This window comes from Acartia tonsa, chromosome 1 (genome assembly GCF_053477335.1).
Source record: "Acartia tonsa isolate MP-2025a chromosome 1, ASM5347733v1, whole genome shotgun sequence".
NCBI classification, from domain to species: domain Eukaryota; kingdom Metazoa; phylum Arthropoda; class Copepoda; order Calanoida; family Acartiidae; genus Acartia; species Acartia tonsa.
This window is the reverse complement of record NC_137260.1, coordinates 63,113,390-63,139,411: the sequence shown is the minus strand read 5'-3', so window position 1 is coordinate 63,139,411 and position 26,022 is coordinate 63,113,390. Positions and strand designations below refer to the sequence as shown.

Sequence of the window (26,022 nt, the reverse complement as noted above, 5' to 3'; positions counted from 1 at the left end):
TTAAACTGCGGTCAGGTTGTGATTCTTTAGTTATACAGACTTTTAAACCGCTTCAGTTTTACAAAGAAATATTCATTGTTATAAATTTATTTTTTAATTATTCGAAAATTTAAAAGGATAATTTTAAATAAATAAGTGGCAAAAAGAAGGGTTAATTTTGTTTATCATTATTTGGTTGCAGGATAATTTTTTGTCCATTGTCTTATCCCTTAACATCTTAGAGTTTGTTTAAATTTTTTTCTCGTATTTATTCGAATCCGGTGGATAGGAACCGGTTCTCATCCATACGAAAAAACTATGTCTAGCATCGTATTATATCCAGCTTTCTACGAATATAAAAATGTACAATCGAAAGATTAAAACCAGTTTTTTTTGCCGGTGCCTCCGGCACCTCGGGGCTAAAAAAAACTAGTTTTAATCTTTTAATTGTACATTCCATATCCGCGGAAAGCCGTTTATAATACGATGCGAGAAATAACTAATCTTTATCAGTCTTTTAGTGCTAAAACTTGTACATAACATAAATGAATAAAAAATTAACACAAATTCTACAATATTATTTATTTGTACATGAATAAGGAGACACGATTTGATGCAAGACATTTTCTATCAAGTAGTTTTCACAAGTCATTATACAGGCAAAACATTAATTCCTATTCAGATTATAACTTATAATAACTCATTACATAAATTTTAATTAATATTCATTCAGTATTCTTAAATTTTTATAAACTGTTGGTTCAAACATATTTTCGTTGGTTCATTAATTATGATAATTTGATTTACAATGCCCAATTAGTTTTGCTATGTCTCTGTTAAAGACATAGAATTGCACAGCTTAGCTTTATGAGAGCATGATTGGGGGAAGGGGAGGGATTATTTTTTACTTGATAACACACAAGAGGAGGCTGTTCTTAACTTGAGAACAAATGAAAGGGGGGATGGATGATCTCGACTAGATTAGTTTCTCACAAATTATAATCCTAATTACAAGAATCAGCTTCCATTGCAAAAGCCTTGCATCTTTTTTTTTCAATATCATTACATTTTAACAGAGTTTTTCCAAAATTATTGTTTTTGATTTTGTCTCTTTCAGCATTCTATGGCAAATTTGAAGAAAAAAATTCTGAAAGTTAAAATGACCCGCTTTTGCGTTTGCTTAAATTTGAATTGAAGTTTGTGTTGGTAACCCTGTTTCAAGTTTTGTTAAAAGGCAATGGCACTCTGATCCTTGTAACATTCATAAAAATGGTTTTTCTGATTTTTTTTTGACAAAATATTTACATACATTATTATTAAGATTTTATTGAATTAAGCATTGGCAGGGAAAGCCAGAGAATTCTGAAGTCTGACAGCTTCATCTAATAATCTCTGCTGGGCCTCAAGATGTCTCAATTCACTTTCAGAAGGAAACTGTGGCTGTCTTTGCTGCTGCTGTTGAAATCCCTGCTGTTGCTGTGGCTGAAACTGCCTGGCAAACTGATCCTGCTGTTGGAATTGCTGTTGTTGAGGCTGCTGGGGGCGGGGAGCGGCAACTGGCTGTCTTCTTCTTGGATCAAACTGTGCCTGGAGCCTGGGATCAGGCCTGGCAGAACCTTGCTGTTGCTGGGCCTCGAAGTTGTTCTGCCTAGGAATGAATCTAGACTGAGATCTGGGGGTCTCCTCGAAGGTGGGGGGAGCTCTCTGCTGGAAGTCTTGCTGGAACTGTTGAAGCTGTTGCTGGAACTGCTGAGGCTGTTGCTGGAACTGTTGTGGTTGTTGCTGGAATTGCTGAGGCTGTTGCTGGAACTGCTGTTGTTGCTGTTGGAAAGCAGGCTGTCTCTGGAAGGATTGCTGCTGGGGGAATCTCTGCTGTTGCTGTTGTTGAGCCTGGAATTGTCTTCTCTGCTCCTCCAGCTGTTGTTGCCTTCTCTGTTCCTCAATCTGTTGCTGTCTAAGCCTCTCAGCCTCCTGTTGTGCCTGGATTTGTCTTTGTCTCTCAGCCTCAGCAGCTCTCTCCTGCTCAAGTTCTCTGGAGATTACCTGCAAAAAATCATCAATTTGACATTTTGTAAAATAAAAAGTTTGAAATCGAGATTAAAGTCATATAAAACACAATTTAAAGTAAATAATACATTTTTTTAGATATCAAACTAATTAAAGTTTCTTATAGATAACAATGGGCTGTAATTAGTGTCTAACATGTTAGCAGAACATTTTTGTTGCTCATCCCAAGAGTAGCTTACAGGGCCTATAAAAAATACGTCATACAATACAAATGGCCAATGCTAGACAAGTATACATTTTAATTGACCAATAGTAAATATATACTGGCATATCTTTGGTCATTTGCATTGTATGACATCAATTTTTTTAGGCATTATAAGCTGCTTCCTCAGCCCATTATATAAAATCACAACATAATTATTATAAAGGTGCAATAATAGTGCAAAAAGAATGCAATACTTTGTTGATATAATAACAGCACAAAATTCTGACAAAATTACCTGGGACAAAGTGTCAGAGTCGAGGGTGATGAACATGTTGAAGGCATGCTCGAGGATGTCATCAGCCAGGTTGTTGAACTGGTTGGCACTGAACCTCTGCAGCTCAGGGCTCAGGGATCTGAACTTCTCGTTGAACTTGGACTGATCCTCTCTACAAATATAATAAGATAAGAAATGGGATAACCCTCATCTATCAAATGGACCACAAACAACCTTTCTTATTCTAAGTTAGGTTAGGTTAAGTAAGGTTTTAGAAAAATCCATAAATCATACTGGTTTTCAAAGTTTTTACAAACACTTCCCTTTATTTTTTGGCTTGAAAACTTTTGTTGATTTTTGATTGGTTGGTATAAACTTGTAGTGTGCACTTATTTTCACACACATTTTTACCTGAGAAATGCAAACTTTTATACTTTTAAATAACTTTGTTAAAACCTTAAACTTTCCTTTGCAAGAAAAGATACTGTGTTTAATTGTGTGTAAACTTCTATTTTGAATTGATAAAGTTTATTTGCAGCTCTAAAATGTAGAAAAAATATAGTTATAAATATATTTAATAGGATTTAAAAATTCAGCTTATGATCTCAAAATCTTTTTAATGGTTGTGTTTAAACTTAAAATGCACTATTGCCTTTGTGTAATATAATATTCTAACATCTTTTGTAAATGCATTTAGTTCATTCAAAAAGCATGGATGGATATCATAATTAAAGAATAAAAAGCTGCCATAATTTAGAATATGTAATAGTTATGAACACTTTCATTAATTTCATTAGAATAATTGCATAGTAACAAAGTTTCAGCTATAATATAGTTGTTGTGTGACACTTGTAGTTCAACACAAAACTTCAAGATTTGCAGCCTCATCTATCAAACAGGGTACCTTATAGGTGAACAGTTAGGACTTACAGACAAAGATCTCACACCAAATGGAAAACTGTAAATCAATGTCCTTCTAATTCATATATTGAGCCATTTAAAGTTAAGATTTATTATATGTATTTCTCTCTCACTGATTGTGCATTCAGCAAGATTTAATCCTATGCATAATTATGTCATGAGTTGCATTTTACAGCACAATATCTGATAGATTCATCAAACAAGTACTATCTTTACAGATGCTGCATTTTTAACCATTCATATGAGGTTACAACCCCTCCCCCTGAAATATATTATGTTTTTTTTGCTCACATGTTTTGAAATATTGAAAGAAATGATTTTGATACATGATGTTCAAATTTCAAACCTTTAATGTACTATACAAGTGTACCTTTCCACCATAATTTTAATCTACAGAGAATTTTATTTATTATAATGATTTGTATCATTATATCATGCAACGTCTTATCCCTTAAGATCCCTGCCTTTCATTGTGTTACAATTGCTAGTGCAGTGGTAAAATTGTCTACCATCAATGGATGGGTAAAATCATAGAAAATCAAAACAGAACCTATTTAACCAATTTTACACCACAGAACAAAAATAATAGAATGTACATTATCAAAAGAAAAGTGTACCTGGATAATCTTTCCCAAGGGGTGGGGTAAGTGAATGGGACAACTCCAGGTATAATAATTACCTAGATAATCTCTCCCAAGGGTTGGAGTCAGTGAATAGTGCAACTCCGATCATAATAATTACCTGGATAATCTCTCCCAAGGGGTGGGGTCGGTGAATGGGGCAACACCCAGCTGTCTGTATTCGAGTTCTTGCTGAACAGCCAATCTTTGTCTAAATTAATTACATAAATTATCATTTCTGAAATCATTAAGATGGTCTCAAAATTAAGTTTGGTATCTGAATAAAATTGATAAACATGCCTAATGTAAAGTGATAGACCTTGTTTAATTCATAGAAAATAATCTTCAGCCTAAGCTTTACAAAGTAAGATTAATTCTCCCATCCCTGCACAATTGTTAAAATCTCACCTGGGAGTGAGAACCAGTTTGTCAACACCATTCAAGTTGAGGTTGGTGAGATGACCGACCAGCGCCTGTCTCTGAACAGCTGACAGTCTCTGTGTGGGGGTGGGACGAGGAGGGGCAGGGCGGGCAGTGGTGACGGGCACGGCGGGGATGGGGGCCAGGGTGGTCAGAACCAGTTCTCTGTCCTCTTCGCCAAGAGCGGGGAACTGTTCAAATGATTTAACCTGGATTAGTTACGCAAGTTTTGGCCTTAATTCTTATTTAAGGGTTCATTTAAAATATTTTTTTAGTGTTAGAATAAAATCTATTATCCCATAAAGCATACAATTTTTTAATTAGTAATTTAAAAAAATGCTGAAGACTAACCTGTTCTACGGGAGCCTCAGTGGCAACCTCCTCCACATCAATTTCATTCTCTTCCACAGGAAGAATTGTGGCAACTACAGCAGCCTGGGTTGTGGCAACAGCAGGGGCCTCAGTAGCAAATACAGTTGTAGATTCCACAATTTGGACGGGTACTGAAAAATTGGATCATTTATAATTAATACTCAAGTAGCAGGATGTCTGACTGTCTGTGTTTATGTATACGTAAAAAGATATTGTAAAAGTGTAAAAGGATATCCTATAAATTTCAGGTAATTTTTACATTGGCAAAGGACAGGTTTTGAGCTATTTTTAATGGGATGAGGGCCAAATATGTTGTAGATTCTAGAATTTTGATGGGTACTGAAAAATTGGATCACAGTAGTAGAATGTCAAATGTACCCTTATTTCAGGTTATTTCTGTATTGGTCAAGGGGCAGGTTTTGGGTATTTTCTAAAGGAGGGGGAAGGGGGGACTTTTATGCTGACCTGCTGTGGTAGTTTCCTTGGCTGGCTGTAAGATCTCTGGAAGAGCTGTGGCGCCGGCAGTTGTAGCAACAACTGAAACAAAAACAAGGATGACACATCCAAAAACAAAATCTTCTTAAAACAACTCTCTGGTGGTGCCAACATCTCCCTGTGGGGCACACAGACAACTACCTAACTATAATAATAATAATAATACCTTCAGGGGCTAGTGTGGTGTTAACATCTCCCTGTGGGGCACACAGACAACTACCTAACTATGATAATAATAATAATACCTTCAGGGGCTAATGTGGTGCCAACATCTCCCTGTGGGGCACACAGACAACTACCTAACTATAATAATAATAATACCTTCAGGGGCTAGTGTGGTGCCAACATCTCCCTGTGGGGCACACAGACAACTACCTAACTATAATAATAATAATACCTTCAGGGGCTAGAGTGGTGCCAACATCTCCCTGTGGGGCACACAGACAACTACCTAACTATAATAATAATAATACCTTCAGGGGCTAGTGTGGTGCCAACATCTCCCTGTGGGGCACACAGACAACTACCTAACTATGATAATAATACCTTCAGGGGCTAGTGTGGTGCCAACATCTCCCTGTGGGGCACACAGACAACTACCTAACTATAATAATAATAATACCTTCAGGGGCTAGTGTGGTGCCAACATCTCCCTGTGGGGCACACAGACAACTACCTAACTATGATAATAATAATACCTTCAGGGGCTAGTGTGGTGCCAACATCTCCCTGTGGGGCACACAGACAACTACCTAACTATGATAATAATAATAATACCTTCAGGGGCTAGTGTGGTGCCAACATCTCCCTGTGGGGCACACAGACAACTACCTAACTATAATAATAATAATACCTTCAGGGGCTAGTGTGGTGACAACATCTCCATGTGGGGCACACAGACAACTACCTAACTATGATAATAATAATAATACCTTCAGGGGCTAGTGTGGTGACAACATCTCCCTGTGGGGCACACAGACAACTACCTAACTATGATAATAATAATAATACCTTCAGGGGCTAGTGTGGTGCCAACATCTCCCTGTGGGGCACACAGACAACTACCTAACTATAATAATAATAATACCTTCAGGGGCTAGTGTGGTGCCAACATCTCCCTGTGGGGCACACAGACAACTACCTAACTATAATAATAATAATACCTTCAGGGGCTAGTGTGGTGCCAACATCTCCCTGTGGGGCACACAGACAACTACCTAACTATGATAATAATAATAATACCTTCAGGGGCTAGTGTGGTGACAACATCTCCCTGTGGGGCACACAGACAACTACCTAACTATGATAATAATACCTTCAGGGGCTAGTGTGGTGCCAACATCTCCCTGTGGGGCACACAGACAACTACCTAACTATGATAATAATAATAATACCTTCAGGGGCTAGTGTGGTGCCAACATCTCCCTGTGGGGCACACAGACAACTACCTAACTATAATAATAATAATAATACCTTCAGGGGCTAGTGTGGTGCCAACATCTCCCTGTGGGGCACACAGACAACTTCCAAGCAACAATAAACCAACGGACTAAAATAAAATATTGAATTATAATTTAATCAATAAAAAAATAGGGGTATAGTCCCTTTTGTGGCAACGCCCCTTAAGGGGCGTTTTTCGTATTTTCACAGTAGCGCTACTCCTATTTCTAGCCCCTGCGGGGGGCTCTAACCCTGCGGGGCAATCACCTAACCTAATATAACCTAACCTAAATAAACATATCAAAAGCAATTTTCAAAATACGACGAATCGCCCCTTAAGTATATTTATAAGTACAGTACTTAATCAGTTGAAAGAAGTTTAATTTTTGATTGAAACTGTAAAAATACCGCTGAAGGGAATTCTAATTCATTTAGTGGAATCATAAATAATGAGTACAAGTAATTGTTTATTATTGCATTTATACATACATAAATGGATAATTGAGAATTTGTAGAGTTTAAATATATATATTTCATATTTCATTGTTTTATTATTCAAAAACAAGTATTAAAACCACTCTAATATTCAGCCCAATCATTCATAAACAAGCCCTTTGATTAAACGACCATTGACTGAAAGTTTTAGATGGTCTGCTATTTTACTTATAGCGTTGTTTAGGTTGGGATTAAAACCTCTAACTCCTCTGTGCAAGTTCAATATCAAGTTTCATCCAATACAACCAAATCTATATATGCATCTAACTCTTAAATGTTGATTATCACAAACAAAAGATATAAATTATATATATTTTTGAAATGATTAATATTGGCATGTGCAAAATTACATGTAGGTAATGCAAAAAAGTGTCTAAAACATCACCCTTGTGACGTCATAAGAATTAGGGATTATCCATTTATTTTTTAGGGGTTTTCTTTCCCACTTCTCATCTCATCTCCCTCAATTTTATGACGTCATAAGGCTGATTTTTGAGACACTTTGTCCGGCTACTTTATCAAATCTTTTCAACCAATAATGTTGATAAAAGAAGGGTAGATTGTGTTTATCATCATTAATTTATCATCCATTGTCTTATCTCTGCTAAATTCTTATGTTGATATATTATGAACGCAATATTTTTGCAGGGGTTGCTAGGCTATCCAATGATAAATAGTACTCAATCTTATTTTTGGCTTGACTCGCTCCCAACTATATAATTCAGAAATTAATCATAAAGTCAAACACACAGAGAGAGGAGAAAAATGTGATATTCATTTAACTAACAAGGATGACAACATTTTAAAAAGCGAATACATGCACAAAAAATTATGAGAAAAGTTTTGATATGATTGATTAAATGTCTTTTAAAAGTGCTTAAAAATATTTATTCTACGCTTAAAACATTGTGCCTGAATCGCCATGGGAATCGGCATTTAAATGTTCATAGCACAATTTTATCAAAAAAAAGTTGTTATTAAAATGGCTAAAAAATAGCATTCCTAAACTGCAATCATGAACTTATTATATTACCTAATTGTAAAAAAAATCTCGATTTAAGGTTTTTAATTGATGGGACAATTCTAAATTGTCTAAATTAAAGAACCAGAGCTATAGAGTAGTAATAATACAATAATCATTAAACAAAAAAGTTTTATTAATGTTTATGATTGATAGATGGTTATAAAACAATTTTTTATTTCTTTTTGCAAAAAATTTTTGCTTCACGAAATTCTGGACAAACAAAAGAAATTTTGTTTCTTTCATTATTAAAAGAGAGACAGAGAGAGAGAGAAAGAAAGAGAGAGACAGTGAAAGAGAGAGAAAAAGGGGTTAATTACATCCATATGTAGCGCAGCAATTAAAAAGATAAAAATTGTTTGATAAAAAAGAACAATAAAAATAACTTTTCAGTAGAAATTAACGATCATTACTTTAAATAAAGATTTTAATTCAAGGTCCTTGTAACTTTACAAAGTGTCTTAACAATCAGCCATGTGACGTCATAAAAATGAGGGAGATGAGAGGAGAAGTGGGAAAGAAAATCCCTAAAAAAGAAATGGATAATCCCACATTTTGATGAAATCAAATGGCTGATTTTTCAGACACTTTGTTAAGTTACAAGTACCTTAGATGAACAGAGACGGACATACCCTAGCCATAGGGTAGCCGCGCTACTTAAAAGCGAGGAAAGGGTGAAGAAATAAAGAGAAAGAGATAGGACAAAGAAATAATAAAATTTTGCTTGTGGGTGGAATTTAACCATGCATGCACTAATATTATGCCAGGGATGTTGGTAAAAGTGTTTTAAATTTTTCCACCAATCAAAAATAACAATATTCATTTGTTTGACTAGTAAAGGCTGAGGCAAAATAGTTTTTTGTTCGATGAATTATGAATTTTTTTACATTATTTTATGTTCTTGTATTTCCTGTTTTTTTTCTTTAACTCTTTTGTAATTTTCATTTAACCATTATAATAATAATAAAAATATGATTTGTCGTTAATTTTCTTTTACATTTAAAAAGACCCTCAATTTTAGAATCTTTAAAAAGCAATATTTAGATTCGAAAATTTCTAGAATATTTGGATTTGAAGCTATGCTTGGAAACTGTTGAAGGTGTGGGTTTATTTATAATCTATTGAAAAAAAAACTGAGAAATGGCTTATTTGTCTTTAAGCAACCAATGTACTGTGCACAATTTAAGTAGCGTAGCTACTCTTTAAATACAAGAAATGTATGTCCATATGAGGATCAATTAATGATAATAAACTAATAAAAAAGTTGGTATTTTGTAATTTCTTCGCTACATATGGATAAAATTATTACATGATTATTGATATAATTCTACACTATATGATTTTTATGTTGTCTGCAATTTTAAATTTTTCATGGAAATTTGCGGTTTCTGATCATTTTAAACAAATAATTGTTATTCAATAGAGCATAGCTACTTAAATTTCCAATACATTAATCCTTTAATTACACAACTTTTGTCTATTAGTCTACACTGTGCAGTGTTAATAACTGTCTATCTTTATAAGTAAAAGCATTCTTTTTAACTCTAACTTCCTTACCTTTGATCAATAACATTGTACTGTAAATTACACTGGTCTCCAAAATTTTTAAAAACACATTATCTCATTTGTTGGCTTAAAAAACTTTGGGAACATTTATCAAATCTTGCATGCTTGCTTCTACACGAATAAATTTACAGAAGGGGTATACTGTAGTTTATCGTAATAAGGGATGCACATAAATTCATCCTTCATTATCTTATCCCTTAAGATCCCAACATAGCACTGTTTTTTTTTATAATAAAACTTTCTTAATGTTTTTCAAATTTATAATTATTTGATTAAAAGTGTATTTTTGAAATAAATAAAAATTATGCTTTGTCTGATAAAATATTAGATTAGCTGGTTAACTATTTTCACATTATTATGACAGTACAGACAATCTTTAATTAAAATTATAAGTAACCCTAGTAGTTTTTAAATCTGACAAGTAGTGACAAAACCTTGTCTAATCTGAGTTTTGACAGGTTTTCCTCAGGTTTTAATCTGCCCGCCCCTCATCAATCAACTCTGACATTTGATTACATTTCATCAGATTGTAATCTGACAAAACCTGTGTTTTTGCGCAAAAAGGTACTAAAACTCAGATTACTCAGGATTTGCCGCCAAATTTTTAATCTGTCAGGGGGGATTTCAGATTATAATCTGACGAATCTGACTCAATGTGAGCAAAGTTCAGGTGATTAAGATCGTAATCTGTGATTAAATTGACCCTCAAAATTTGCCCAGTTAATCCCTTATCTGACATTTGATGACAAACAGTCATACTCTAACCTGACATTTGATGACAAACAGTCATACTCTAATCTGACAATTGATGACAAACAGTCATACTCTAATCTGACATTTGATGACAAACAGTCATACTGTAATCTGACATTTGATGACAAACAGTCATACTGTAATCTGACATTTGATGACAAACAGTCATACTGTAATCTGACATTTGATAACAAACAGTCCTACTCTAATCTGACAATTGATTACAAACAGTCATACTCTAATCTGACATTTGATGACAAACAGTTATACTTTAATCTGACATTTGATGACAAACAGTCATACTCTAATCTGACATTTGATGACAAACAGTCATACTCTAATCTGACATTTGATAACAAATGGTCATACTCCTAACTGACTTTTAGTGACAAACAGTCATACTCTAATCTGACATTTGATGACAAACAGTCATACTCTAATCTGACATTTGATGACAAACAGTCATACTCTAATCTGACAATCGATAACAAACAGTCATACTCTAATCTGACATTTGATGACAAACAGTCATACTTTAATCTGACATTTGATGACAAACAGTCATACTCTAATCTGACATTTGATGACAAACAGTCATACTCTAATCTGACATTTGATAACAAATGGTCATACTCCTAACTGACTTTTAGTGACAAACAGTCATACTCTAATCTGACATTTGATGACAAACAGTCATACTCTAATCTGACATTTGATAACAAATGGTCATACTCCTAACTGACTTTTAGTGACAAACAGTCATACTTTAATCTGACATTTGATGACAAACAGTCATACTCTAATCTGACATTTGATGACAAACAGTCATACTCTTATCTGACAATTGATGACAAACAGTCATACTATAATCTGACATTTGAAGACAAACAGTCATACTTTAATCTGACATTCGATGACAAACAGTCATACTCTAATCTGACATTTGATTACAAACAGTCATACTCTAATCTGACATTTGATGACAAACAGTCATACTCTAATCTGACAATTGATGACAAACAGTCATACTCTAATCTTACATTTGATGACAAACAGTCATACTCTAATCTGACAATTGATGACAAACAGTCATACTCTAATATGACATTTGAAGACAATTAGTCATACTCTAATCTGACATATGATGACAAACAGTCATACTCTAATCTGACAATTGATGACAAACAGTCATACTCTAATCTGACATTTGAAGACAAACAGTCATACTCTAATCTGACAATTGATGACAAACAGTCATACTCTAATCTGACATTTGATGACAAACAGTCATACTCTAATCTGACATTTGATGACAAACAGTCATACTCTAACCTGACTTTTGATGACAAACAGTCATACTCTAATCTGATATTTGATGACAAATAGTCATACTCTAAACTGACTTTTAGTGACAAACAGTCATACTCCATACTGACTTTTAGTGACAAACAGTCATACTCTAAACTGCCTTTTAGTGACAAACAGTCATACTCTAATCTGAATTCAAGTGAAAAATAGTCATACTCTAATCTGACTCTTAATGACAAATAGTCATACTCTTTTTTTAAACAAATAATAATTCTGATATTTTGATTTTAATAGCAATAAATTTTACAAAATTAAAAAATATTTAATTAAAAAATATAAAACTATAAAATTAAATGATGGTACTCTTCAAAAGATTCTGGTTGTTCTAGTTGTGCAAATGGGTCAACAGAAGTAACTATCATAAACGATTTTGTACTTATGTAACAATCTTTTAATTAAGTTATTCTATTGAAAATTTTCTCTTTCTTGGTTTCTCACTTCTTTGTTTGTGTGGTAACTGCATCAAAAACTGTTCATCAACAATTTAAAAATAAGTTATGATGTAGTTTTAAGATTTTCAAAACCACCTCAACACCAGACTAAAAAAAATAACAACCTGACATTGAAGTGATTCTAAAATTTTGTGTTAAATTAATTTTTGACAATAGGTATACTAATTAGAAATGATTACAAATCAACATATAATATCTAAAGGGATAGTTGCATAAAGTGCATTAAAAAAGTTTGATGGCAAACATAAGTTACAAAAATACCATCTAACATATATAATTTTCAAGTCTTGATATTTTTAAAACTACCTGGTAGAAAATTGAAATTATTACAAATGTATGTCCTCTAGATAAACTATTGAACATAAAAAAATATGCAGTTCACTAAATTCAAGTTTAAATGCAATTCTTGCAACTACCCCTTTGATGCAAAAAATAAGGAAAAATTTAATACTATTAATTAGATATCTATGAATATTTAATTTCAACATTCAATTATACAAATTATACATTAAACTAAATAATAATAATATATCAGAAAAAAAAACTAAAGAACACAGAATATGCAACAATATTTTTTGTTTTTGTTAATTTAGCTAAGATCAAGATTTATATTGTGATATATTTTGAAGTAGTTTCTATATTTTTTTAATATCCTCCCCCCCATAAAGTTTTTTTGTCTCTTATTTTGAATGTTAGATTTACAAAATTTCTTTTTAAATTACACAAATATGCAACCTTTACTGTAATTTTTTTACTCCTAGCTATCACCAATTTTTTTGTAACAAAGTAACATTGATTATAATCCTACTAAAACCTTTTTTTAAATGACTCAGTACTTATAATCTAAAGTGTTCTTCTAACTTTTACACAATTTTAATGAAAATTTTTAAAACTTTCAGTCTGTATGTTTGGCATGTAACATCCAATCAATATTTTTAAATAATATTCAAAGATTTTAAGCCAACAAATTAGAGATTATAGAACCAGTATAATTTCCAGTCCAATGTCCACTCCCTCTGTGGTTTATGCAAATAACTTGATTGTTATATAACACAAAAATTTAACCACAAAAACGATTATCTAGAAAAAAAACTAACCGGAAAGGATATCTAAAAAAGATACAACACAAAATATTTTCTCCAACTATTTAAATTTAATATAGTTTTTTTAATATATTTTTTTTCCTTTTAAAACTTAAACTTTACTATCTATCTATTGAAAGTAACAATTCATATATTTGTTTCTCCTTATATAAAAGTAACAGGATGTCTATATGAGAGTGTCAGTTTGTCTGTTAATACAATGGGATCTCTCTAACTGCTGAATCAGTATGGTTATAATTAACAATGTAGCTTCTCATAGGTCCTGAAAAGATGTTTTTTACCTTTTCTTTATAAAACTAAAATTGAATATTAAGGGGAGTTGATTCGTCCCCCCCCCCCCATTAGAGGCTTTTAGGGGTGTAGCCGCTAATTAGAAATAAAATACAGGGAGGGTAAAACCATGGGCATTTTAATACACTATTCCCCAAAGTTTTCTAATAACCTTTCCTTGTTCTTTGTCTCGCCAGCTCTAGGGATATTTATTGTATTTTTATTGATTGGTTCATAAAGTTGAGTGTTCAAACGTTTCAACCACTTATTTCAATCTACAGATGGGTTAATTTTGTGTATTATCATTGGGGATATACAACAACAATTTATCGGCCCTTGCCTTATCCCTTTAGTTCCCTGAAGAAAATAGCAATATGTAATGAAACTCAGGGATAAGACAATGGCAGATAAATGGATGTACATATCAATGGCACACAAAATTACACCTTCTGAAGATTAAAATTAGTGGTTGAAACGTTTGAACACTCAATATAATAAATCAACCAATCATAATTTTATAAAAGTTATTAAACCAACGAATGAGAAAACATTATCATAAAACTTTGTGTACCAGTGTTATAAACAGCCCAATGTAGGGAAAAAGAAAGTACCCCAAGTTTTATCACCACATTGTCCAGAGAGAGAGGGAACAATGAGCTATTTATTACACTGGTCCCCAAAGTTTTTTAATAACGTTTACTCATTCGCTGATTTAACAACTTTAGGGACTTTTACTAAAAAAAATTGTGTAAACAAAAAAGTGGAAAATCAACCCGCCTTAACATACATCTCCAATGATGATGCACAAAATTACCCCTTCTGTAAATTATAATTAGTAGTTAAAACATTTGGAGACTCAAAATGAGTAAAAAGTCCCTAAAGTTGTTGTGCAAATGAATGAAAAAACGTTAAAGATTTAACAGGAATTCAAGAGATAAACCAATGGACAAAACAATTATTCATATCCCAAATGATGATAAACAAGATAATCCTACTGTAGAATAAAATTATTGGTTGAAAAATTTGCACTCTTCTAATGTAGAAAAAAAAAACATTCAAAATTTAATAAGAAAAACCTGTAAGTGTTGTCAACCGAATATAACTTTGGGTGCCAGCGTAATTTAAAGCCCAATGTCACCTCCCTACCTGGTCAAAAAGAGAGGGAGGAGACATTGAACTGTATATTACAATAATACCAAAGTTTTAATTCATTCGCTCTACACTTGGGTACTTTTATTAAATTTGATTAGTCAATTAATATACCAGCAGTGTCCAAACGTTTTAACCAATAATTATAGAATTTAGAAGAGGTATTTTGATGTATCATCCATTGTTTTATCCCTTTTATCACTGACAATGTTATACGTCTCTGAAAAGCAGGTGGATTCTAAGCTGTGAAGGATTAATTGTAGTATTAATTATAGACAGTTGACCAATGATATTGGTCATCTTTTAGCTAGGCTACTTCAAGTAAGAGCATCATCTAAAAATCAGTCTGCTAAAATGAATATCAGGAAATATCTCTCAATTTTATAAATGCACCTCAGCCCCCCCCCCCCCTTATATTAAACTTTCCAAAATTTAACCTAAACATATCAAAGCTTCTCTTTTGACGAGGAAACATACAAAAGCGAAGCTCCAAAGTAGTAAAACCAGGGAAAAGGGATTGGATACTAACAAACAATTCTAAGTGAAAATTTCCCCACAATCTCCTTCCCCTTTTTCTGCAGTTATTACCCACTTCCCTTCATTTACATCAAGAAACAAGTTTTACGCTAACTCTATGCCAACAACATATTTATCAAAAAAAAATAATATTTGTTGATTATCAATAGGATAATTCTAGCTAACCGGACCGACCCCAATTATACAAAGTCGCTTTAAAAAAAACCAGGGATCTAAAGGGATAAGACAATGGCTGATAAATTGATTTACTTCCCCAATGATTATACACAAAATCACCGTTTCTGTAGATTAAAATTATTGGTTGAAACGTTTGAACTTTCAACTTAATGAAACAACAAATCAAAATTAACTAAAGAGCCCAAAGTTGAAAAGCCAATGAATAAGAAAACATTTTTATAATAATTTGAGGACTAGTGTAATAAACAACCCATTGTCCCCTCTTTCTCTGAAAAAAAAACAGTATAGTAGTTGGGGAGGGAGGGGACATTGGGCTCTTTATTACTATAGTCCTCAAAGTCTTATGATAATGTTTTCTTATTCATTGCAAACTTCGTTGAAAACTTTGGGGACTTTCAACCAATAATTGTAATCTACAGAAGGGATAATTTTGTGTACCATCATTGGGGATGTACATCAAATCATCGGCCATTGTCTTATCCCTTTCGATCCCTGAAAAGAAGTTAGCTATGCATAAGTAACAATTGTTAAATGTCCTATAATTCTGGTTGGTCTTTTCATATGTCCGTTCAAAACGCATAGCTCTTTTGAATAATTTAGATATGTCATAATTGTCCTATCAAATTCAAACAGTTAGGTACGATCTAAGAAGCGTAGTATTCAATTCAAGTATTTTATAAAGATGCATGCTTGTCATTCTTGTTCAAGGGCGTGCAAGCATATTTAAATAGGGAGGGGGAAAATAACCAGTTTGTAAATACTAGACTTTGCAACATTAATAACAAGGATGACAATATCCACAAGAAACAAAGCAAAAAGCTTATTATTAGAGAGGATGGTCAGCTGATATAGAAAAGAAAAAAAATATGAAATAAATTTTAGTACCAAATATTTAAGGGGTCAATATTAAATATTAGCATCGCCCACTTAGAGTTACTGACGGACTGATGGACAAAGATAATCATAGAGTAGCTTTGCTACAAAATAGAAGTGGAAAAAAATTTAAATACCAAATATTTAAGCGGTCTATCTTAAACATTAGCATTGCCCACATAGAGTTACGAACAGTCTAAAGGACAAAGATAATTATAGAGTAGCTTTGCTAAAAATAGAAGTGGAAAAAAGTTCAAATTAATATAGTCGTCGACTATATAGCTGTTAAAATGATAGCCTTGGCAGACATATTATCGTCAATCTATTTTTTCAAGTATATTACTTAGAGAATCAATTTGAATATCTTCAGGGAGGAGGGCAAAGTATCCAAAGTTTTAAAATCACGTTGATCTATTCGTTGGATAAAAAAAACTATAATTTTATTAAACTTTACTTATAAAGGGATGGCTACCCCCCCTATCCAAAAAAAAAGCTTGGACGTCCTTGATACCACGAGTTTTTAGGAGGTAATTAAGTTAGGTCTGTACTAGGGTTGGGCCGGATATCCGGCTAACGCCGGATATCCGGCAAATATCCGGTTATCCGGCCAAATTACCGGATATCCGGCCGGATAACCGGCCAAATTACCAGATACTAAAGTAGCAAAAAAAAATTTCTTCAGAAATCTTATATAAATTTACATAAAGTTAAACTTGTTCAGAAAAAATGTTCTTCTAGCTTCAATAATAAGAAAATTATAGCCATTTAAAATTTTAAAAAGCAGATATTTTTGGTGTAAAGTATAAAAAAATTACAGAGCCGGATATCCGGCCGGATAGTTTCAATATCCGGTATCCGGCCGGATATTGAAAATGGCCGGATATCCGGCCGGATATCCGGCCACACCGGATATCCGGCCCAACCCTAGTCTGTACATCCGTAATTAATAAATTCTGTCCCATTGCAATGCATTAGTTTCAAGCTTTGCACGATAAATAGTTGGCTGGTTTTGCTGTGCTACTTATTGTTGAAATTGTACTTGGTTAGAATAAGTATAGCTAGTTTGAAGTGCACTTTTATTTTATAGCTGTTTATTATTAAAATAAGAAACATATATTGCTGCGGTATTTCTTCTATTAGAAATAATTACAGAATGCTATTGTTATGTTAGTATGGATAGGATTTCATAGTTCTTATTAGACATTCTATTTAAAATATTTTGCTTCGCTAATCATGATCATAATTTTCCTTATTTATATAAAATTGTCAGCTAGATTTTCTTCAAGAGACGGAGAGGGAGGGAGGGAGGGAGGGAGGGAGAGAGAGGGAGGGAAGGGGGAGAGAGAGAGAGAGAGGGAGAGAGAGAGAGAGAGAGAGAGAGAGGACAATGAGCTGTTTAAAACACTTGTTCTCAAAGTTTTATATTTACGTTTTCTTATTCGTTGGCCAAACAATATTGAGAAATTTAAATGAAATTAGATTGGTTGGTTATTAAATTGAGTGTCCAAATACTTTTACCAATAATTGTAATCTACAGAAGGGGCAAATTTGTGTTTTAAAATTGGAGATGTACATCAATTTATTAGCCAGTCTCTTATCCATTAAGTTCCCTGACTATTTCAGGACATAAATACTAGGACCTCCAAGCTTTATTTTTTTGGAGGGTGGTTAAAATAAGGCCCTTCGAAGGTCAGAGGGGAGGAAATTGGGGATCAAATGTACTTTCAAAATTTTTTGGGGGGAGGGTATATAATAGTTAGTTCTATATAGCTGCACATCTTATAGACAAAAAAAAACTTCACTACTTAGAGATAAATTGTTCATAAATGTATAAATAGATTTAATTATATCTGCACTACTTGACTTAATTTTTAAAAGCAAACCTTTTCTATTATTAGTGTCAGTTCGTCCGTAGTAACTGATAGCTTTTTCCGTTAATTTAGGCAAGTTATAATTGTCCTATCGATTTCAAACTTTGCATGATTATTCCTGTAGTAGTTAGGTACGATTTAGAAAGCGTAGCAACTCTATAATCGTTACTAGAATGTCCGTAAGTTCATTTTAAACATGTTGATTTTTATCTTTTTTAATAATATAATTTTATTTCATATCCGATTGACTGAAATACTGATTCCTAATAAACAAGGATGACAACATCCATAAAAGCGAAGCACTGAAACGGTAGGACAAACGGACATTAACACTTGTATAGTATCTGAACTGAAAAATCGGAACATAAATGTATAAATGTCGAATCAAAATTGTAGGTAAATTTGTTGAAAAACTGCTTAAAAACAGGATAATGTTTATGGACATACTTACATTTTTGAACTTGATTATAGAGTTGCTTCGCTTATAATATTGTTCTTTGTTGTCCCAGGAATCGATATACAAAAAATCAGATCAAACGGATAATTAGATCACTTAAAAATTTGTTGTTAAAAAAGTAGAAAAATCAACATGTTTAAAATGGACGTATGGACATTCTGGTAATGATTATAGAGTTGCTACGCTTTCTAAATCGTGCCCAACTACTACAGGAATCATCATGCAAAGTTTGAAATCGATAGGACAATTCTAACATGCCTAAATTAACGAATAAAAGCTATCTATCTCGGACGGACGGACGGACGTACGGACGGACGGACGTACGGACGGACGGACCGACCCTAATTATAGAAAAGCTTCGCTTTTAAAAAGGTACAATATTATAAGCGAAGCATCTATATAATCAAGTCAGAATTCTGTATTTAAGAAGTTTTGTTACAACAAGGATGACAACATCCATAAAAGCGAAGAACTGAAACGGTAGGTCAAACGGACATTAACACTTGTATAGTGTCTGAACTGAATAGTCAGAATATAATGTATAAGAGGCAACGCAAAATTGTAAATAAATTTGTTGAAAAACTGCTTGATACAGGATACTGTTTATGGACATTCCTACATTTTTAGGACTTGATTATAGAGTTGCTTCGCTTGAATATTGTTCTTTGTTGTCTTCGGAATCAATATACCAAAAATCACATCAAAAATTTGTTTTCAAAAAAGTAGAAAAATCAATGTTTAAAATGGATGTACGGACATTCTGGTAATGCTTATAGAGTTGCTACTCTTTCTAAATTGTACCTAACTACTACAGGAATCACCATGCAAAGTTTGAAATCGATAGGACAATTCTAACATGCCTAAATTAACGAAAAAAGCTATCTATCTCGGACGGACGGACCGACCCTAATTATAGAAAAGCTTCGCTTTTAAAAATATACATATAATTTTGTCAAAAATTTTATATTTATATTTTGTAAATTCAGTTCTGATACTCTTTAAGAGTTAATGTTCGTCTGTCATACAGTTTCAAGGCTTCGCTTTTATGGATTTTGTCATTCTTGTAACTTCATAAAAATGCATGTTTATCATTCTTGTTAAAAGCAACGCTATTCTTATTATATCAAACAAGGATGACAACATCCATAACAGCGAAGCACTGAAACGGTAGGACAAACGTTAATGTAAACGTTATGGTAATTGCTACGCTTTCTAAATCGTACCTAAATACTACAGGAATCACCATGCAAAGTTTGAAATCGATAGGACAATTCTAACATGCCTAAATTAACGAATAAAAGCTATCTATCTCGGACGGACGGACGGACGGACCGACCCTATTTATAGAAAAGCTTCGCTTTTAAAAAACGTTGTCTGGGAGGTAATGGTGTGCAAGCTTTTTCAAATGGGGAGGGGGCAAATACCCAGATTTAGAATACTAGACTGCGAAATATTAATAACAAGGATGACAACATCCATAAAAGCGAAGCTCTGAAATGGAAGGGCAAACAAACATTAACACTTGTAGATTGTCAGAACTGAATTAGCAGAATATTAATGCATCAATACAAACAATATTGTAAGTAAATTTGTTGCAAAACTGTTTATAGAGATGCTTTGCTTATAACATTGTACCTTGTTGTAATAGGAATCAGTTTTCAAAAAATCAGAAGAATCGGATAATTTTAACATACAAAATTTGTTGTCAAAAAAGTTAAAAATCGACATGTTTCAAATGCAAGTACAGAATTCTGGTATTGATTATAGAGTTGCTACGCTTTCTAAATTGAACCGAACTACTACAGGAATCATCATGCAAAGTTTGAAATCGATAGGACAATTCTAACCTGTTTAAATTAACGAAAAGAGATAACTGTCTGTGACTGACGTACGGACGGACGGTCGTACGGACAGACCAACCCTAATTATAGAAAAGCTTCGCCTTTAACAAGAAAGATAACATCCATAAGAAACAAAGCACAAAACTTATTATTATAGAGAGGATTGTCGGCTGATAAAAAAGAAGAAAATATGAAATAAATTTTAGTACTAAATAATGGGTACAGTCCCTTTCGTGAAAACGCCTCTTAAGGGGCATTTCTTCTTATTTTCACATTAGTTTTTATAATTTATTTTAGGTTAGGTTATTTTAGGTTTAGGTGAATTTCCCGCATGGGCTAGAAATAGGGGAAAAGCTACTGTGAAAATACGACGAAACACCCCTTAAGAGGCATTGCCACGAAAGGGACTATACCCCCAAAAAATAAGCAGTCTGTTAGTTTACAACATTGCATCGCCATCCATAGTGTTACGGACGGACTGATGGACAAAGAGGATTATTGAGAGAATTGTAGAGTTCTACACAACTTATAATTATTACTTTATTTTTATCCAGGGATAATAGGAGATAAGTCAATTGACTATATTTTGATATACGGCCCTAATGCAATGATAATAAATGAAGAAAGTTGAGGAAGGGGAAATTACACTAGAACCCAAAGTTTTAAAATCAAGTTTTTAATCGTAGGATTAAAAACTTTGGGTACTTAAATTAAATTTTTATTTGGTAGTTTTTTTTAAAGCTTTCAACTAATAGTTTTAATTTACAGAAATGGTAATTAATTATGTGTGTCTTATCCTTTAAGATCCCTGACAAAGTTTCCCCTTCTGTAGATTAAAATTATTGACCAAAAATTAAGACAAAGCAATCAAAATTCATGGAAATAAAATAAGATAATGCGGTTATAAAACTTTGGGTACCAAAATGCGGTTATAAAACTTTAGGTACCATTGTAATTTACGGTCAAACGGCCCCTCCTTCAAAAATATAAAAAAAATGAAATAATTATGCCTAACAAACAGCAACCCAATTTCAACTATATCCAATGGCCGAGTTATTGATGTATATCCCTAATGATGATTTACAAAAGAACCCCTTCTGTAGATTACAATTAGTGGTTGAAACGTTTGGACACTCAACTAAATATTACACAAACCAATCAAAATCTAATAAGTCCCCAAAGTTGTTAAGCCAACGAATAAGAAACGTTTTTATAAAATTTTGGGGACTCTAACTTTCGATAAAGGGTTGTGGGAATCTTAACCCTATCTTATATTTTATTTGTTTAGGAAGGGTAATAAATCAGGGATGTTAAGGGATAAGACGATAATACAATGGATAATAAATTGATGTACATACCCAATGATGATAAACAATTACCCCATATATAAATAAAGTTTATCTGCTACCAACCAACCACAATTCAATAAAAGTACTCAAAATATTTGTAGCAAGGAATAAGAATAAGGTGGTAATAAGATTTTAAGTACCAGTGTAATTTACAATTTCTTGACCCCTTCCCTGGATATAAATTGATCATAAATGCTTGATTAAATCCCCCATCTCTTCTTATACTCTATCATTCTTAACCCAAGCTATTTCAACTCCGCCCATTTCCTTATTAGTATTCAAAACGTTTGGGATTTGATAATATACACAAATTTAAAACAAAATGTATTAATCATTTACTAAATTATTGTTCTTACCTCTTGGTTTACTTTTAGATGATCATGTTGACGTTTTTCGTTCTATATATTTTTTTCTCTCTTTGGTTTAAGGTTAAATGAATTATAATTAAACATTGCTAATAAACAGCCAAATTTCAAACCGTTAAATTGCAGCATTTGAATTTAACTGATTAAAGCACTATTTAAATAAACAATATAAATATAATTTGAACTTTGAGTTGGAATTCCTTATTTGAATAGTTATTATTAACTTATTATTAAACAACACTTATTACATTGAATCTTTGCATCAAAACTCATGTAGTATCTTCACACTGTAACCTGTTTTTCACAACTGGCTGACCGAAAGCAAGTGCGCGCGCACACACACACACACACACACACACAAACCCATTCACCCATTCTCTCATGACTAAAGGTTACCTTGCGGTTATTAGAGAGAGAGAGAGAGATTTCAATTCAAGCAATAATTTAAATCTACAGATGGGGTAATTTTGTGCATCACAATTGGGTATATACTTCAATTTATTGGCACTTGTCTTATCTTTTTAGATCCCTGTGCGGTTATACTTATTTAGATTGACGTATCTAACAATTTAGGTTAAGTTGTGTACATTTGAAGTTGTTAAGGTAGCGAATAAGAAAACGTTATTATAAAATTTTGGGAACTAGTGTAATAAACAGCCAATTATTCCCTTCCTTTCTGCAGACTAAACCACTGGGAGGGAGGGGGGGATTGTTTCTCCATTGAAAGTTTGAGAATAAAATGCCTATTCTTTTTCATATTTTCCATTTCACATTTTTTATTTAGTAGAATGCAGGGAGGGAGAAGAGATTGGACTGTTTATTACACTGGCCCCCAAAGTTTTTTAATAACGTTTTCTAATTGGTTGGCATAACAACTTTGGGAACTATTATTGATTTTTTTGGTTGATTAATTAAGGTAACTTTTCAACCACTAATTGCTTTCTACAGAAGGTGTATTTTTGTGTATAAATATTGGAGAATTACATCAATTTATCGGCCACTGTCTTGTCCCTTTAGATCCCTGAGTAGAATTAGATCAATCATGTCCATATCTAGCGAAGCATTTTGTTAGAACATCCAGGGACCTTGGGGGATAAGACAATGGCCTAAAAATCATTGAAATTTCCCCAATAGTGGTTAACAAATTTACCCCTTTTGTAGATAAAAATTATCAGCGGAAAAGTTTGAACACTGCTAGTATATATTGTAGCATTTTAAAAAGCGCATCATTTCTATAATTAAGGCTGTTCCGTCCAAACGTCTATGTATATACGAAACGATAGCTCTTATTGTTAGTTTAGGCATGTTAGTTGTCCTATTGATTTTAAACTTGGCCTAATGATTCTATAACAGTTAGATACAATTTGAAATCGTGGCAACTCTAATAATTACCAGATTCCTGGGACAAAATGATAGCGAAGCATCTCCACAATCAAGTCTAAAAATAAACAGAATTCTGTATTTAAGTAATTTAGAACATATTTTCATACAATTTTGTTCAGACTTATTCATTTAAATTCAGCTTATGAAGTTCTGACACTCTACAATTGTAAATGTTCGTTTGTCTTTTGCTTCTATAGATGTTGTCATCCTTGTTTTTATATAATAGTAATTCTATACTATAAGAACATAATAGCGGCTACGCCCCTGAAAAGCTTTAGGATCGACCTCCCCCCCCCCCCCTATTATTAATTTACGTTTTAAAAAGTAATATTAAAAAAATTGAGGGGGGGGGGGTTTCAAGACAATTTCTTTATTTCTCTTGGGAGGTTGAGTTACCAACACCAAACCCTTCCCTAAACATATAATAAGATTCACTGTAAAGGATAACTATATCGGTTCAGTGGTTAGAGAGATATTTCGCTATGGATAAAAAAAACATACTACTTTTTATTAAGTACATAAAATGCCTTAAAAAAATAAACACTTTAGACCACTCTGTTACTAAAAAATATTTCCAGTATGGCTTTAAAACCGATTAGCATCTGCTAGATTAGAACAGGGTCTCAGTCATACAAAAAAATCATGTAAAGTATCATATTACAGACAATTTTCACAAATTCAATATAAAAATAATAAAATTAATACCAGTTTTGTTAGACCCTTGAGACTAACAAAATTTTTGAATTTTTTTTTTATATCTGCGGAAAGATGTCTATAACTAGATAACTATTCTAACTAGTTAGGGGGGAAGGGGACATTTGGCTGTTTATTACACTAGTCCCTTATTCGTTGGCTTAACAAATTTGGAAACTTTTATTGAATTTTGAATGCTTGGTTTAGAGTAACTACCATGTTCAAACGTTTCAATCACTTATTGCAATCTACAGATGGGGTAATTTTGTGCATCACCATTGAATATACACTTCAATTTATCGGCACTTTTCTTATCCCTTTAGATCCCTGTACGGTTATACTTATTTAGATTAAGATGTATATCTTAAAGAACAGTGTATGCAGTATAAAACATTACATCTCGAAAATTGAAAGATTGGGCTCTGCTTTTTGAGAATATACCCACTGGTCATACCAAGGCTCAGAAAATACACTCAAAACTTTCATCTTTCCATCTGCCTGTTTGTACTTTTATCTTTATGCCTATCCCTCTGTTTGTCAGTCTGTTTGTTTGTTATTCTTTCTGTCTGTTTTCATGTCCGTCTGTCTGTCTTTCTGTATGTCTGTCCATCTGTCCATCTTAAAAGTTTATTCCGTTTTTGCACAGTCTTATTTTTTAGAGTCAACTGAACATCTATAAAATTAACTCTGTCTGTAATTGTATATTTGTCCAGTCCAACCATTTCTTTGTGCTTTGCTACCTATGGGTGTTGTCATCCCTGTGTTTGGAGGCTACAAATGTTTCAATCTTGTAATATGTACTAAAAAACAAGAATAACAAAATATATATTCATAGGCGTCCAAGGGGGGGGGGGGTAATGGGCCATTTGGCACCCCCAAACGATTTTGGGGGTGCCGTAGGCACCCCCAAAATTTTGTGAACAATACCCCCCCCAAAAAAAAATTACCCCCAACGATTTTGGGGGGGGTATTTACCCCCCCCAAACCATTTTGGGGGAAGGTAATTACCCCCCCCAAAATAAATGTTCTTTAAGATTTTTTTTTTGGGGGGGGGGGGTAATTACCCCCCCCAAATTGAATGTTCTTAAAAAAAAAATTTTACTGTCCAACCAGTTAAAACAGTTCTTAACCATGATAACAAAAAATTTAATAGTTTGATCATGTTTTATTTGCTTGGGCCTTTATAAGGGCTAAAACCATCCTGGGGATCTATGATGTAATTGTAAAGCACTGAAGATTCCATAAAATAGATACCTAACTAAATTAAATATTTCATTAAATAATGAAAAAGAATTTCTATAGGCGATTTCTTTTGGGAGGATGTCAGGGTGTCTCAAAACTAGTTATAAAACTTACCAGGACCTATAAGACGCTTCACTTTAAAGTAAAATCATATTGGTTCATTGGTTAGTGAGTTAATTATTGTATTTTTATGTTCTAAAGAATGAGATACTACTATATATTTGAATAGTAGTGGCGCCCTTAGCATCTAAGAACTCGTGTTTTCTAAAGGGTAAAAAGGGAGGAGAAAAATAGCCTAAAACCACTCAAAGGATTGCCCTATAA

General features: G+C 33.1%; 1 protein-coding gene across 2 annotated transcripts in view; it reads right to left on the bottom strand.

Annotated features, from left to right (window-relative positions):
• Nucleotides 1-546: 546 nt before the first annotated feature.
• LOC145326330 (uncharacterized) overlaps nucleotides 547-26,022 on the bottom strand; it is a 40,161-nt gene continuing 14,685 nt past the window's right edge. Inside the window, exons 2-8 of one of the 2 annotated variants that reach the window (XM_080169635.1) lie at nucleotides 6,767-6,842; nucleotides 5,264-5,335; nucleotides 4,778-4,929; nucleotides 4,415-4,635; nucleotides 4,128-4,217; nucleotides 2,487-2,637; nucleotides 547-2,022 (exon numbers count right to left, since the gene is read on the bottom strand). In XM_080169635.1, coding sequence (XP_080025761.1) covers nucleotides 1,312-2,022; nucleotides 2,487-2,637; nucleotides 4,128-4,217; nucleotides 4,415-4,635; nucleotides 4,778-4,929; nucleotides 5,264-5,335; nucleotides 6,767-6,842 — 1,473 coding nt within the window. In that variant the 3' untranslated portion in view covers nucleotides 547-1,311. The remainder of the gene's footprint in view (nucleotides 2,023-2,486; nucleotides 2,638-4,127; nucleotides 4,218-4,414; nucleotides 4,636-4,777; nucleotides 4,930-5,263; nucleotides 5,336-6,766; nucleotides 6,843-26,022) is intronic. The other variant, XM_080169642.1, reaches the window with a different exon arrangement.